At 38.9% G+C, this 17,044-nt stretch overlaps 1 protein-coding gene across 1 annotated transcript in view; it reads left to right on the plus strand.

Annotated features, from left to right (window-relative positions):
- LOC126748318 (glucose dehydrogenase [FAD, quinone]) overlaps positions 1 to 10,588 on the plus strand; it is an 84,486-nt gene extending 73,898 nt beyond the window's left edge. Inside the window, exons 7-8 of the mRNA XM_050457464.1 lie at positions 10,046 to 10,175; positions 10,244 to 10,588. Of these exons, the coding sequence (XP_050313421.1) occupies positions 10,046 to 10,175; positions 10,244 to 10,464 (351 nt within the window). The 3' untranslated portion in view covers positions 10,465 to 10,588. The remainder of the gene's footprint in view (positions 1 to 10,045; positions 10,176 to 10,243) is intronic.
- Positions 10,589 to 17,044: the final 6,456 nt, after the last annotated feature.

The raw sequence follows: 17,044 nt of genomic DNA on the forward strand, positions 1-17,044 counted from the left end.
AATTTTTGAGTTTGTATACTTTAAAGTTGGTCAAGATTAGAAGATTCAATATAATAAAATAAAATAATATATTTTTCGCCTTCACTCAAAAAGTTCACTTTATTGACTTTTACAGATGAGGCAGTAAAATGATTAATAGGGAGTAAAATGATGAAGTTTACTACATGAGCTTTAGCGAAGGCAGTAATTTTAAAACGCCTATTTTACTCTAATAAATAACTATTATTATTTGTTATGGTACTATTTTTAAGGTTTTATCTCAAAGTAATTATTGTTTTGGAATTTGACTATTTAAACCGGTATTATATATTTTTATTCTTTAAATTTAATTTTCAGTATTCAAAAATTAACTTTGTACATCACCTCATAGTGTTACCACCTTACACATTTTTCATTTATCTAAAAGTCAGAAAATTATAGTTTTTGGTTAACTGTAATTTTCATTGCCGAATAGTTCCCAATTAAAACTTGAGATAGATATAGATTGTAGGTGATGTTCATTTCACAGGTATTCAGCTGTAACTTTGCGTAAAAATACACGTATTTATACCTGGCTCTTCTAGGAGCCACAGTTAAAGACCCATGAAACGAACTTTAGGTACAAGGTGTTTCATTTAAGAGGAAAAACGGCATATTTTTTACTTTTTCCGTATATTTACAAAATTGAAGATAGCCAGTCGACGTATTTTAACTCTGAGAATTTGAAAATCGTAATAAGAAAACAATGTCGTTAGTCTTTTTTGTTTTTTATGGAATTGTTTTGTTATTACGATTTTCAAATTCTCAGAGTTAAAATACGTCGACTGGCTATCTTCAATTTTTTTAAATATACCGGGAAAGTTCAAAAATATGCCGTTTTTCCTATTAAATGGAACACCCTGTACTTACTTACTAAGGCACTGTTAAGGTTGAGTATGTTTATAGAACTCTAGGCACAGATGTAAATAGCTCAGCACGGAGCTATTTACATCTTCAGATTTCAACGCGTAATTTCACCGATGGATCCTCGCTCGAAAAGCGGGGATCCTTTTAGGTGGTCAAAAAATTTACACGGGATGGATTTTCTATAGTTTACTATTATTTTCTTTGCTTAATCTTTTGATTACTATTAGATTCTATAGCTATCCGAAAAGTAGTGCCGTGCGTGCATACCGGTTTTCATTCGTGTGAGTGTTAAGCAAATCCTTTATTATGGCTAGCATAGATAATAGGGATTTTAACTTCGTTAAGCTCAACGAAACCAATTACACTCTATGGAAATTTGGTGTAGACCTAGCTCTGGGATCAGCTGGTCTTTTGGGTTATGTCGAAGGTACAGAAACAGAGCCGGACAAAGAGACAAAAGCAACCGACTGGAAGAAGTGGAGCACTAACTCATTAAAAGCAATGAGTATTCTGGTGGGCTCTGTTGAGATGCGTTTGCATACGTGTCTTATCAATTGCACGACTCCAGTAGAAGTTTGGCAAAAACTAAAGGAACGATTTGGAGAAGTCGGCGATGATGAGAAGCAAAGTGCGTGGCAAAAATTCTACGACTTTCGTATTGTCGATGCTGTCCAAATTGCGCAACAACTGGAAGTGTTTGAGTGCATCTGCAAGCAGCTTGCTGATTCATTAAAAACCATCTGAAACAGCAAAATAGTCAAAGCTTTTGTGTAGTTTGCCACCTAGATTTTCAACGTTTCGTATGGCATGGGAGTGCACGCCATCAGTGAATCGAAAAACGGATGTGCTAATAAGCCGGCTAATTCGTGAAGATAAGCGTCTTTGTGATACTGACTCAAGTGTGGCATCTCTAGCCTTGCAGACACAGGCCCTGAGTTTAAATAAAGGTAATCAGCAGCAAAGCAAACAAAAGTTTGACAACAAAAAACGAATCGCAAATTTAAAAAAACGAACGAATTGCGCGATTTGCAAGCAGAAAAGCCACTGGGCACGAGAGTGTCCGAACAAAAAGTACCGAGGTGAAAACGCGCAGAAAGAAGATTCATCATATAATGCCGAGGCATACATCAGCGATGTCAGCGTTTTTTATTCAAAAACTGTCTCGAGTGATGAAGATCTGTGGTTAGCGGACTCTGGGGCTAGCATGCACATGACATACAAAAAGGAATTTTTTAAAGACCTTAGCGCAGTAAGTGATTTTGTGAAAATTGCTGATGATAAAGTCTTGCCTGCAAGCGGCAAAGGTACGGTTATGATTCGCGAGAAAGTAAACGAAAAAACTGTGTTACGAGAAATGCAAAACGTTTTGTTAGTGCCGGAACTTCGAAGAAATTTGTTTTCGATCGTGACTATCAACGATAAGAAGTTTTCGTTTCATGCGTATGAAACGCATTGTGAAGTGCGCGACAAAAATGGTAAGCTTACTTCTCATGGCGAAAGACATCGTGGACTTTTTAAAATGAACTTTGAAGTACCTATAGTAAAGTGCAATATGGCCGAGTCAAAGCGTAATATGCTAAAGCTTTGGCATGAAAGGCTTGGTCATGTTAACATTCGTGCCGTGGTAAGAACAAGTAAGCTGTTCGAGTTCGCAGATCGTGATTTTGGTAACGGAAAAGACGATTTCTTTTGTGAAACATGTGTACTTGGTAAGCAAACCCGTAAGCCACATCCCACAGCAAATAATTACCGGTGCATCTTTAATCCTGGAGAGAAAATTCACACAGATGTGTGCGGGCCAATTAATGTCGAATCTCCGCGAGGTTCGCGTTATTTTTTGCTTTTCAAAGATGAGTGTACACATTATCGAAAAATATACTTTTTGCAGCATAAGTCAGAAGTATTTGAAAAATTCAAAGATTTCAAGAATTTCGTAGAGACACAAACTGGTAACAAGGTTAAAGTTCTGAAATCGGATAATGGGCGTGAATATACCTCTGAACAGTTTCAAAGGTATACAAAAGATAATAAAATAATTCACGAATTTTCGTCACCATACATTCACGAGCAAAATGGTCGCGCCGAGCGTGAAATGCGAACCATAGTGGAAAGTGCGAGAACAATGCTGATTAATAGTGAAGTGGACGTCGAACTTTGGCCAGAAGCAATTAGTACTGCTTGCTATTTTCTGAACAGAGTGTTATTAAATTAAGAACAAACGTCAACTCCATATGAATTTTTTTTTAACCGTAAGCCAGATATTAAGCATCTGCGGGTATTTGGTATAGACGCATACCTAAATGTGCCTAAAGAAAAACGTCGTAAGCTAGACCCGAAAAGCAAAAAACTCATCTTCATAGGCTACGAACGTGAATCAAAAAATTACAGCCTTTGGGACAAAGAAATGCGCAAAATCCATGTGAGCAGCGATGTCGATTTTCACAAAATAGAAGCAGTAGTGAAAAAGGAAGCAAATTATTACACACTTGATTTTGGTCTTGAAGAAGAGCCCAACGCTCAACCAGCTGATCAGATTGCCAACTATCAGCAAGCGGTTAAAGCAGCAGAACCGAATCAACAAGCGCTTGAAGACAAAGGCGAAGATCAGCAGCAGCAAGCCTTTGACGAACCGGAACAGTAAGGTCCACTGTTACGCAACAGAGAACAACTTCGTCCCATTGAACGCTATGGCGTACCTGTTGCGTTTCCTGCTGAGACTGTCCCGGTGACCTATGGTGAGGCAGTCTCGGGCTCAAATGCGGAAAAGTGGCTAAACGCAGTGGGAGAAGAGAAACAAGCGCTGCTGGAAAGCGATACGTGGATTTCTGTGCCTTTGCCTAAAGGTAAGCGTGCGATTGGCAGCAAATGGATGTTTGCCATCAAGACAAATTCACATGATAATAGCAGCAGATTTAAGGCCCGACTTGTAGCAAAGGGTTTTTCTCAGCGAGAAGGCATCTACTATTTCGAAACCTTTGCACCCGTGGTTCGTTATAAGTCGATAAGGATACTTCTTTCGATAGCGGCGTACGAAGACCTTGAGATAATTAAGTTTGACGTAAGAACGGCGTTTCTTTACGGGACTTTAAAGGAAGAAGTTTATCTGCGTCCACCTGAAGGCTACACTGAAGATGATAACACCGTCTACAAGCTGCAAAAGAGCTTATATGGACTAAAGCAGTCACCGCGCTGCTGGAATGAGGAATTTGTGTTGTTTTTGCGTCAGTTTAGCTTTACAAAAATTAATAGAGAAAAGTGTGTTTTTGTAGGGGAGATTGACAATTTTAAAGTGTATTTAGGACTTTATGTCGACGACGGTTTAGTGATGTGTAAAAGTAAAAACGCGATTGACAATGTTTTAATTTATTTAAAAAGCAAGTTTAAAATAACGGTCGATCAAGCAAATGAGTTCGTCGGCGTGGAAATCAAACGCGATCGTGAGAAACATTTAATTAAGATTAGCCAGTCTCATTATATTGACAAAATTTGCAAAAAGTTTGGTATGCAGGATGCACAAACTCCGTAAGTGTTCCCGCGGAGCCCGGGCTTTATTTTGACAAAAGTGTCAACGCGCCAGAAAATAGTGCGATTCCATATCGTGAAGCAGTTGGCTCGCTTTTATTCGCGGCTAGAGTATGTCGTCCGGATATTGAATATGCAGTCAATTATGCAAGTCAATTTTTAAATTCATATGAGCAAAAGCATTGGCAAGCCGTTAAACGTATTATTCGTTATTTGTTGGAGACTCGCGAGGACGGAATAATTTTGGGAACCAGTGGGAGTATACATATTTGTGGCTACACTGACGCAGATTATGCCGGCTGTTTGCTGCCTTGGCGGAGACGCGTAGGTCAAGAAGCGGATTTTTATTTATGCTGTACGGCGGATCAATTTGTTGGTCTAGTCAGCGACAAAGCGTCGTTGCATTGTCAACAGCTGAAGCTGAGTACATTGCATTAGCGCACGGTACCAAAGAAGCTATTTGGCTGCGCCAAATGCTTAATGAATTAAGGATTCTGGTTAAAAGTATTCCGATTTATGTGGACAATCAATCGGCAATAAAGTTATCCAGCAATACGGAGTTTCACAAGCGTTCGAAACATATAGATGTTAGGTTTCATTTTATACGTGATGTGGTCAGTCGTGAAGAAATTTGCTATGTACAGTCAAAGCTGCAATTAGCCGATATCTTTACAAAACCATTACCGAAGCAACAGTTTTGTTTTTTGCGGGACCAATTAAATATATCCTGAACATTCCAAAATAAGTGGGAGTGTTAGATTCTATAGCTATAGAAAATATTTTTTAATGTTAAGGATTTCCTATAATATAATTTAGGTATAAGGGATGAAAAAAAACCCAAACTTGATCGTAATAAAATGTGATCTAAAACAGATGCCTAAATGTAGTGTTGGTTCTTTATCTTTTCTTACAGCTTTCGTTTTTTTGTATTTTGTCACGTTTAGGAAAAACGCATCTGCGATGCCTCCTTAAATTTAGTCGTTTTATAGCTTTTGTCAAGAGCAGTTTGAGCTTTATTTTGTAAACTCACAACTTGTTGTTTTTTTCTGGTTTATTAATAAATACATTTTTCGTTTTGGAAGTGCTCTGTGTTTTTTTTATTTTGTTGAACATCAACAATATAATCAATAATTACATAATTTACCAACAAGCAGGGATTTCAAGTGGCGGATGATTGTACACTTCTCTTGTATTGTATAGTATACAGCTTTTAACTAACTCTGACCGTGGGGTTGGAATGTAGGTTGGGTACTTGTGAAATGGCCTTTCTCGAATTGCTGATATATGCTTGCGTATTTAGCAAAGGAATTCAAATATGAATGAAGAAGGAGTTAATATTTTATCTTTTTTGAAGAGGTCTTGACAGGGAGTCCTACTATTAAGTCAAAGTGAATAACGCACAGCTCTTTTTTGTAGTTTAAAAATGCGATCAAATTGGGTTTCAAAACCCGTACCCCAGAATCGAAGGGCATATCGGAGAAGTGACTCGAAAAGGGCCTAATATACTAGTCTAGGCGTTGCCAAATTTAAATCCCTGGAAACCGATGTAAGAGCAAAACAAGCAGAGCTTAATTTTTTGGATAAGTTATCGATGTGCAAGTCCGATTTTAAGGACTTGTCTACAATCAGTCCCAAAAAATTTTGTTTCTAATGTCATTTATTGTATTGCGAATCTCTGCTAATACTATGGGCGTTAAACAGAAACTGTATACATTCTCATTAGGAAGGTATGAAAGTGGATCATGGGAAGAAGTGAGTATTCATTCATCTTTTTGCAACATTTACAAAATAACTGTTAAAGGACTTAGGTGAAGTAAGGATTAGGGGAGAGTGGGGGAATATCGACTACTTAAGCGCTACTGAGTTTTTTAAGTAGAAGTATTTGTACAAATATGTCTAAAATGGTAAAATTGCTTTGTTACTTTATCTAGTAGAAGATTTTTCTATTGTTTTCGCAAATGAACAAATATTTTTTTTCTAAGATGGGTTTTTGTAAACATGGAAAAAATCGGGTAATTTCGACCGATAGGATAATATCGACCACAGTGTAGGGTAAAATCGACCAGGCAGTAATATTTTGGAACTCATTTTATTTTAACATTTAAACATTAATTTATACTGAGCAAAAGTCACAAATATATACTGAAGCTTTTTCTGCGCTAGTACAGTCAGCATGAGCCCAGGTTGCACAAGAACGGCTCCGCCACCAAATCTCATTATTGTATCCAAATTGTTCACAAATAGCGCAGATTTCATCAATTTCTCTTTCCTCTCCAACCGGGGTTTCCACTTTATCTGTAATTTTTCTTGTGACCTTCTTAATTTTGTCATTTCCCTCCTTCTTACCTGTGATTTTTTTTGTGATCTTTAATTTTCCATTTTCCTCCTTTTTTTGTTTTTTTAATGTCTTATTTTCGAGCTCTTCTATTAAAGGGGTAGATGTTAATATTTGAGAATGTTGCCTTTTTCGCTGTGAAATTCTTCGTTGAAACACTGGAAGTGGACATAACTCGTGAAAGGAAGTATTTTCCAGTGTTTTCAGGGTTTTATCACCATCATCGCTTAGACTGTCTTCCGCAACTTCTTCCAAACTTAATTCAGAATCAGACGAATCTGATGAAAATCTAGTATTACGTAAGGTATTCAATCTTCCTGGAACAGATCCACTTAATCCACTTGGCCCTAGTTTTGGAGAAGAAGTCTTTTGTCTGAATTCTATGGGTTCTAAAATATTTTCTGATGTATTTTCCTGCAATGGTAAATCTCCTGGAGCCGTTGTATTTGGCGGATCATTATTATCTTCATCGATAGGTACAAAGTCGCACAAAAACTTTTATTTTTTCATAATTTCTACTTTTCATGTACTTATCACATTCTTGGTGGTAAGCAGTTTTCAAGGACTTGAAGAAAGTTACGTCCAGAGGCTGTCTCCTGTGAGACGTGTGGGATGGAAGCGATAGTAAATGGATGCCAGCATTTCGACAAAAAGTGTAGGAAGCTAAAGAAGAATGAGTGGAATGGTTATCCAGTATTAAAAGAATAGATTGTTCTGGAGTAGCATTAGCGAATTTCGCAAAATGTTGCAACCATTCGGTCAACAACTCTTCGGTAATCCATCCAGATTTTGAGCATTTGTATATCGTGCCTGCCGGACCATTTTTTTCCAAGCCATCTTTCATTCTCATTCTCTTAAAAATCAACATAGGCGCGATATATTGCCCGGATGCACTAAAACAGCACACAATCGTAGTATTTTGACCCCTTTCTTCACTTGTTATCGCACCGACTTGCTTCTCTCCTTTTCTTGCCAATATGCGACCCGGATTGTGGACATTGGAAATACCAGTTTCGTCAACGTTATAGATGCGATGAACTTCAAAATGGTATTTTTCAAATAGTAACTCTAGATTATTGAAAAAAATATTCATTTCTTTTCTGTTGAATGCGGTAACTCTGCTAAGGCTAGTAGCTTCTGGTTTGCGAAAACTAAGCTGCGGATAACGTCGCATAAATGAGTAGATCCAATCCTTGCCGCACATCCCGTTCTCCTTATTAAAAGGATGTTTAATTTTATTTGTCTCTCCATATTTAAAAACCAATGATCTTATGCTTTGAACTGTCAATCCATAAAATAATTTTGACAGTTTTAATATGGTTTCAACCATTTCTTTTTCCTGATTTTCGGAAAAGACAGGTTTTCTTTCCAACGTAAGTTTTTTTGGTTGAAATCTACCTTTTAGCCTATCTTGAAGAGTACCATATGGTACATTAAACATTTGTGCGGCACGCCTAATGGATCATGTCTTTTCTCCCACGGCTTTTATTGCTTTTTTCATGGAATCCTCCGTCCATGAGGAACGTCCAGTTTTTCGGACGTATGTTCGCGGCATCTGAAATGAAATGCTGACATGTAAGTACCTAATGCTTGCATTTATTGCGCACTTTATTATATAAAATATAAATATATAATTAGGCCACAAATATTAGGTAGGGTAATATCGACCACTGCAGGGTAATATCGACCAGTGTGATCGATTTTACCCGAACCGGTAAACCTAACCTAGATTTTTTTTAACTCAAAATATGTATTATAAGTGCACCAAATTGGACCTAATAAACGAAAGCATATCTGCAGCATCATATAAACAGGAAATGCAATACATTTAGAAGAATTGTAAAAAGTGTTCCCTACCTTAATAACGGCAGCGGAGTTTTAATAAAAAAAAGTCTAAACACGAGCACAACTATCAACAACAACACAAAACGAGTTATGGAACGATACTAATTCGATATTCCCCCACCTTCCCCTAAGCCAGATGAAGAATACTTATTTCTTAATTCATTCACAATAGATCATGTTTCCCTAACAACATTACCTGTCTTGGCCAGCCTTACTATAATAAAAATCCTCGGCAGCCCCTATAGTTTCGTGATACATTTTTCTGTAAAATCTGATATAATCATGAAAGCAGACGCAGTCCGAAAATTTCTTTTAGTATGATAATAAGCGCATTTTCTCTAGCAGATAAACGTAAGCCTGGGGTAAAGCCTGTAGACCAGGGCTTATGATGTTTGATTTTGACAGGCCGAAGAGAAAGGCATGGAAACCAAGGCTAGACAAGGACTTAGTAAACCTAGAAGACATAAAAGTTTAGAAAATTGTTCTCTTCAAAAATTCGGCGTAATTTGTGTATCTGATTCTTTTAATACTGCTTCATGATAAGAGAAACCCGAATTCTGTATCCCACATGTCAGTACACTCAAATGAAAATAAGCACAGCTGACACACAACACACTGAACTAAATACCTAGAAAAGAAATATTTTGTGTGAAATAAGAGAATAGATCGATTTGGTTAAGATTTTTTGCAAAATTTGATTAACGAAACTAAGTTTCTTGGTAGAAATAAAAAAAAAACCCAAACTTTCAAGGCCTTTTCTGGAATTCAATAACTAGTAGGATAGTTCACTCCCGGGGTAGGGATGGCACGAGATGTAGACACTATTGACCGCACGCATTCATCCCCATTCGGTGTCACTTCACTGCGCAGTAACAGGTGCGCAATTCACGATGTAGTTGCAGCGTATTACAGGTGGAGAGCACCCGAGAGAGAGAAGAGAGAGTCGTTGGGTGGGGCTATTACGCTGAGCCCGATTTTGTGCCTATCGCATCACAGGCCGGACACGGAGAGAAATGAACGATCCTATAGCATCCTACTTTAGTTATAGAATTCATATTCGAATAATACAGAGAATGCATTAAATGATTACATTTTTACTGGAAAAAATTCGTTTTTAGCCAAATTCCATAATGTGTTTACTTAGCCGCTCCATTTAAATGATTGAAAAGAAGAAATGAGCATTTTGAGATTTGCTACTAAACGAGCTTAAGAAACGCGTAAACAGGTGAAATTAGTCTAAGTAGTAGAACTTCTTTAGTACTTCTTCAACGCTGCCCCAAATACTTATTCAAAAATACCCACGCTCAAAGTTTCTTAATTCGTTTGCTTTTCGGTATTTGATATATTACAACGGCAACTCTGTTTACCGACATTTAAAACACGCAGTATATAATTTAGATTAATTAAAATAACAATTATAATAATAGTTAATATAACTTACGAAATTAACATTTTCAGGCCATCTCAATAGCAGAATCCGAACACTTCAAAAGATATAATACTACTCTTAGTTCGATTCCATTCCCAAATTGTGAACATCTTCCTTTTAATTCAGATGAATACTGGAGCTGCTCAGTAAGACAAGTTGGTAAGTTTAGAATTACTTACGTTTATTATCTATATAATATTTTTTATTTGGCTACTTCATTAATCTAGGTACAACTCTCGGTCATCACGTAGGCACGTGCAAAATGGGGCCAAGTGATGACCCTTCAGCAGTTGTGGATGACCAACTTAGGGTATATGGAGTAAATAATTTAAGAGTTGTAGATGCGTCCATCATGCCTAATATTGTCGCAGGACATACAAATGCTGTTGTTTTCATGATAGGTGAAAAAGCTAGTGATATGATTAAAGAAAAATGGGGAGTAAGCTGACAAATACAAAAATGTGATATAAATTAAATATGATTACTTTAAGTTAGTAATGATAGGTGACTATGTAAAGTTATATTAGTTTTAATAAATAATATTTGTTTTATCTAAAAAAACGGCCATTCAAGATACAGGGTGTTTTTTTTAATATTGCGACAAAATTTAGGAGCGTGTTCCTTGGAGAAAATCAAGCAAAAAAGTTCCGATAAACACATGTCTAAGATTTAACACTACCACACCTCTTCGATTTTACACTACAAGTTGATACAGTTGAAAGAAAAAAACTTTCGTCGTCGAGTCGTTCCAGCTTTTCAATTTTCCCTTGCAGTTAGTTCTCTCCTTCTATTAAATTTCCCTCCTTTGTATGAAGAAGTAAAGGGCATTTAGTATTTAAACATAATAAGAAATAACAAGATATATATATGATTTAATTGTTAACCGTTTAACTTGAAGGTCATCTAAGTAATCTTTTTCCGGCACAAGGTTTTGGACAGTAGATTGGATCAGAACCTATTGTCGTTATGGCTGTTTTTTTTTTATAAATTGTTATTCAGTTCTAAATGACTCGATCTGCTTTAGACAGTGTAATTGTGAGAGATTTCAGGCCGTCTTCTTGATTACACTGAATCATCGTCAGTCAATTTTTTTTGAATTGCTAATATAGAATTGCCTACACCTGCAGTGTCCTTTACAGATCTTTTGCTGTGGTATTTAGTCCGTCTAGTTTCTGAGGTAGTCTCTACTTTCTCACTGTACTTTGTCTTTGCAACCCTTTGCGCTTTTCCGATCTAGACATGTAGTAGTAGTAACGGTGGGGCGACAGTATCCGACGGGTACGCCTAAAAGTCCCTTTTCGCAGTCTCCATCTGCAGTGCCCTGTTAGGACTTCAGTCATGTCTGCGATAATCTCTCTGTCTTGGGACAGCAGCTTAGGATTGGTTGGATTTGATAGAAGCTTTATGGCCTATCGAGAACCGCTATTCCTGCTCTAATTTTCTCTAGTCTCTCTTTTCCCATGCCCAGTTATCCAGGATTTGGGAAATGTATCTCTTATTTAGTTCAAGATAGGGCTCAAGGCTGATCGGTGGAAGAGGTGACCCCAGCCTGACGAGTTCGTTCGCCCGCTCATTGCTCTCCACTCCACCTCCACTCTATCCCGGAACCCAACACAGTCGGACTATCTCCTCCTACCCAACAAGTCTAGCGCATCCCGGCACTCTTGGAGCCTGGTTGTTGGAGTAAATAATTATTTCGCCATACCTCTAGAATGGCGAAAGCCTCCGCTTGAAAGACCGTCAAACATCTTCCAAGCGAAAAAGCTTGCCATCGATCGGTGTCGCTACGATACCCTCCAGCTCCTGACAGCTCTGTGTGGGCAATTCTAAAAGCGCCTGTCTACCATATTTTCAAATGATGAGCCTTTGTGTTCATTCTTCCCTGCTTCCTACGTCAACTTTAAAGAAACCTCCTAGCCATACCGAATCCTCTGGCTTTGTATTGATAGACAGCAAATTGGCATTTCCTTCTCTAATTGATGATAGATAGATGCCCTACTACCCCAGATTAATGCTGCTATATGGCGCTGTCCTTCATCCTTACACAGGATGTCAGCGCCTCCCTCCGAATCCACAGAGGGATTTCCAGCAAACTTAGGAGAATGCTTAGCGCTGCACCTGGTGTGGTGGTCAACGCACCTCTAATGCCTTTGCAGTCTAGCTAGTTTTTAAATATTTGATGTCTTGTTTATTTCCGTCCACCAGACCACCGTACATTACTCTAAATCTGATCACACCAATATAAAGTCAGTCCAGGATGTTCTTCATTATATCCCACATCCTACCAACTACCCTTTGAACTTGCTATAAAATTGCAATTCCTTTGTGGACTGCCTCGGTTACGTGTTAACTCCACGTTAGCTACTTGCTTTCCAGGTATGCCTAAGTACTTGATTTCTTGCTTGATTTGCAGTGGTTGCTCATTGCGGGCACCCACCACCCACCCCAATCTTTGTCCGGTGATCTCCCAGAGCTGAGCTAGCAGTCCTCTCTCGCAGTGCTGATCTGACCTAACCGACCAATGGTGTTTTATTCCTGGCCTGTAGGACCTGCTAGATCTCCCTGGTTTTCGACTTATCGAAGGCTCCTTCAACGTCAAAAAAGAGATCTAATGCAATCTCCCTCCTTATTGTTGACGGCGTTCTCTACTTTTTCAACTATGGCGTGTAGAGCAGTTTCAGTAGATTGCCCTTTGGTGTACATGTGTTGGTTTGTGTAGGAGTAGATTTGCATTCAGAATTACCTCAGTTAAATGTTGGTCAATCATCCTCTCTAAGGTTTTCATAAGAAAGGACGTTAAACTGATGGCTCGATTTGACCAGTCTGTAGTTCTTTCGATGTTTGGACTGATATTCCGGGCTAGCACTTGGCTCTTGCCGGTCTTATGAGATGATACTTTCATCGAGATTAGGCCCCATCTTTTTATGATTCTGGGTCGCATCTAGGTGCTTGGATTTTTGACTCGCTCGGAGAATAGGAACCGACTGGTCGGGATGAGGTTTGGTTGGAGGTATTTATGAAGTCTGGGTGTGATGTTATTGGACGCGAGCCTGCGGAGCAGACCACGCCCCCTCAGAATGCGGAACTTTTGGCTAATGAGAAAAGGTCGGGCGGAGGTGTGAACGTAAACGGTCTTTTACGGTGCTTTTTGGTAATGTTGTAGGTTTATGGCGTTTGGATTGGGTTTTATGTGGAGTTTATGTGGTTAGTATGGATGGAAATTAGGATCTGAACACGTTAGGAAGGAAACGAATGAACACTGCGAGAACATAGACCTCGACTCCTAGCAATAGCTTAATCGCCGGGTTAGAATTTAACTTTTAAATTTTGCCATCAGATTGTCGATTTTCTTTTCCAACATCCCGTCAGGCAAACTTAGAAGATTTAAGAAGTTTGTGTTTTTAATTGGAAACTCGGGTCGTTTCATGTGCGATGATAAAGTGCCATCCTTTGGCTCCGCTCTCCTGGTGTTAGAGTCCGTATCTGTCCGGTCTTTTTCTCAAGGTCTCAGCAAAACTTTTTTTTTGTTTGTTTATGTTTGGGTTTTTGGGCAGCGCCAATAATTCGCCGGATGGGCGCCACCGCAATTGCAACATTCTGCCAGGGTTGCTCTGTTCTTATCACAGTTTGCGTAAAAGTGATCGCCCTTGCATTTATGGCAACACGGCTTTGCGTTGCAATTGCTCATGACGTGACCATATTCTTGGCAGCGATGACACTGCCCAATTTGCCTCCTATTTTCGATGGTATCCTTAAGCACTCGACACGAACCCTAATGTTTAAAAGGTGTTCAATCTCAAACACAGCCTCTCAGTATCACATTCAGTTTCCTGTCCTCTTCAAGGAAGAAGGAATGGAATTCCATTCCCTCCTCCTTGAGAAGTCCTGTAAGTGCTTTATGATCTTTGGGTGTTTTGGGGAAGAGCGCTAATCCCAATCTATCCTTTTGGACTTTTTCAATGTTGATTTTATTGTCAGAAAATAGTTTATACTTTGTGGCCCAGTTTGTTGTGTCTCTTAACACTACCTTTGGGACTTTGTTTACATTGGGATCAGCGCTTCTCCCCTTACCCGCTAAGGAAAGGTTGTTTAGGAGCATGTATAGTGGATTTTTTTTAAGCTTTGGAATGGAATTTTCAGTGGGGATTGGGATAGGGTTTGAGGCTGACGATGTTGAGGGGACTGGTTCCCTGTTGTTTTTTCAGGGTAAACCGGTTCAGAGACCGGCTCGCCTCCGTCTTGTGAAGGCGGAGACAGGCCCGCATCTTTCCTGGTCCTTTTCTTTTTCTGTTCATTTTGATTACTATTACTAGCCAGACTCCCCAGCATCGCCAGATGCTCTTCGAGTTTAATGTTTTTGTTAGTAAGGGATTTGTTATGGTTCAGCACCTCCTCGAGTTTTCTACTCAAGTCGGAGATCTGCGCCTTGATAGAATGGTTTTCTGAGATAATCGAGTTTATCTTATATTCAAATAGGTGTAGTTTCTCGGTGAGCTGTGTGTTTTTGAATTTAACTTCGTCAATCTCGTTTTCCCTCCTCTCAATACGCAAATCTCTTTCCCGAATTTTCTCCTCGAGTTTCCCTATGCGTTCTTCACTTTGCCTCAGCTCCGCACTCTGAGGCGTCGCTTTGCCAGCTCCCAGGTCGGGGAACGGAGGGGTTTTAAGTGTTTTGGACAGACTGGGGTCAATACGGGATTGTGATGGGGGTTTTTTGAACTTTGAGGAATTATCCGAAGTCTTACCCCGCTCTCTCTCTTGTCTACTTTTAGATCTCTTATAGTCCTCGCTTTTGGTTGATCAATCGATAGGTCAATTTTTCGCTTATCCTCTTTTTTATTCCGGCGATGGTTGAGCCCCCCCACTGACGATGGGGGGCGAGTCGACGTTTTTCTCCGCCGTTTGTTCTTTGAAGACTTCTCTGGTTTGTGAGTAAATTGGGTGGTTCATGCTGTGTTTATAACAATGACTGAACTAATCCGACGTGCTCTTATGGCGACTACTGTAGTAGTAATAATAATGTAGTTGTTTGTGTACGATTTGAGGACAGACATTTCACTCAATTGGATGAGTTCCTTCTGACTTCTGAACAGTTATGTTCGTAACAATTTATGAGTCTGTCTGTCAGTTCCTTCATTTAGTGTTTTTATACACATTATCTTTTTACCAACCCGCGCTAGTTGCCCCTGGAGTTCCGCCTTATAACCTATTGAATTAGCTCTTCTCGGATTTCGATAAGTTATTGCTTCCCGGCTAATACCGGTAATATTAAAATAGATTTATCTATGATCTCCAAAACTTTTTTCCATAGATACATGCTAGTCTTTAGTAAAGTTACTGTTGGGAAATAACCCAACAACACCCTTTTCTGTCATCGAGATGTATTTATTTTTAATTGGTTTATGTTCATAATTTTAAGGACATCATCGATCCCTAAGGTTCCCACAGGTCAGAAAATTATCAATTTGAAGTGGTTACTTTTAAACGCTTTAAACTTTTAAAGACAACAAATATAACCATCATGAAACTGTCAGGCTCTTAGGTCTTAAGCCTTTTTTCACATCCCTTGTTGATGAAAGATGCACTTATTGAACATCTTTATACCTACTAAGTAAAACAATCTAGTAAAAAGGTCACATGGTCAGAGTTGCAGTACACAGTCGATCTCAGTTGTTGTAGAAGTCAGGTTGGGTCACGAGTTACCCGTATTCCCTTTACTCTTTAAACCCTAATATGGGTCTCTCTCTCCAGACTCTTGATGGCTAAATACTGGTTCAAGAGTTGTAGTACTCAGTCAAGTTGAGGCACTGTCTTCGAGAAGTAGTGTGTGAATCGAGTCGCGAGTGGTAGTCACGATCGAAGTGAGAAGTTGCTCACGGAAGTTTTCCCTATTATCCCTATTACCCCTAATACCCAAGACGGGTATTAGGGCTCTCTCTCTATCTCGCTCTCTCTCTCTCTCTTTACACTTTTAGTGACCTAGAAAGGTCCGTAAGTACCGTTATATTCTAAACCCAGTTAAAACTACTTGTATTATTGTGGCTAGTTATGAGTTCGGTTGTCGTGTGTTGATACAATAGGGTAAAGTAATTAACTTATTGTAATTAGATTATAAGCATTGTAAGTAGTTAGTACGAAGTGAGTGAAGTTACTGCTAAGAAGCAAAGTGAGTAAAAATAAAGTAAAATTAAGTATACAAAAGGACAGCAACGACAACTCATAGTTTACAACTGCTTTAATGAATAACTGTTCCATTTTCCTGTCTTCGGATCTAATAAATGAGCATATTTTGTATTGTAAAAGTTTTGTTTCATTTATTAAGTTAATCGGTTCAGCGCCATATAGGCTGTGGTCCTTCGATAAACAAATATACAAAATAAACAAGTACAGTCCACTAGTACTCTCCAATGGCACAATTAAACAATTGTGTTCCCCTCTATTTGGGGAAGAAGCCAGGCAGCAGTTTTCCCCCGAATACTTACCTACTGGCATAAATCACCTCTTTTACTTTGCTGCCCATAATGTGCGTTTGCATCATATCTTAGGATTAGGCCTTAGTCCCTGTGGCTCCTCAGTAGTTTAACAATAGCCGCCGCTCAGAGTAGGCTTAAATCATCATAAGGAAGGTACGCCAATTCAAAAATAAAGTCCTTCGATCCCCATTCTCTATCAGTTATTGACTGCTACCAGGTTCCTCGACAGTTAATTTATGTTTTTCTTTACAAGGATGCAGGTTCTCGGTTTATCAATGTTTCTGTCATAGATCAGCACTCTAGAGAACACCCAAGACCTTTTATTACTTGTTTGTTGAATTGGGACTTCTGTAGTTCGGTATAAGGACAATGTCAAAGGATTCCAATGCCCTGTATGGTGCAGTCGACGCTACCGTGGTGCAGGTTCATCTGCACCACACTCATCTTTTTTGTCATCTTGGGATCTGTTTCTGGATGACTTTCTTCAATTGGTAAAATTCCCTGAAGCCTGGCACCTGTAAGGTCTTGTCAAAAGCCGCATTCAGAACAGGCAGA

This window comes from Anthonomus grandis, chromosome 22 (genome assembly GCF_022605725.1).
Source record: "Anthonomus grandis grandis chromosome 22, icAntGran1.3, whole genome shotgun sequence".
NCBI classification, from domain to species: Eukaryota; Metazoa; Arthropoda; class Insecta; order Coleoptera; family Curculionidae; genus Anthonomus; species Anthonomus grandis.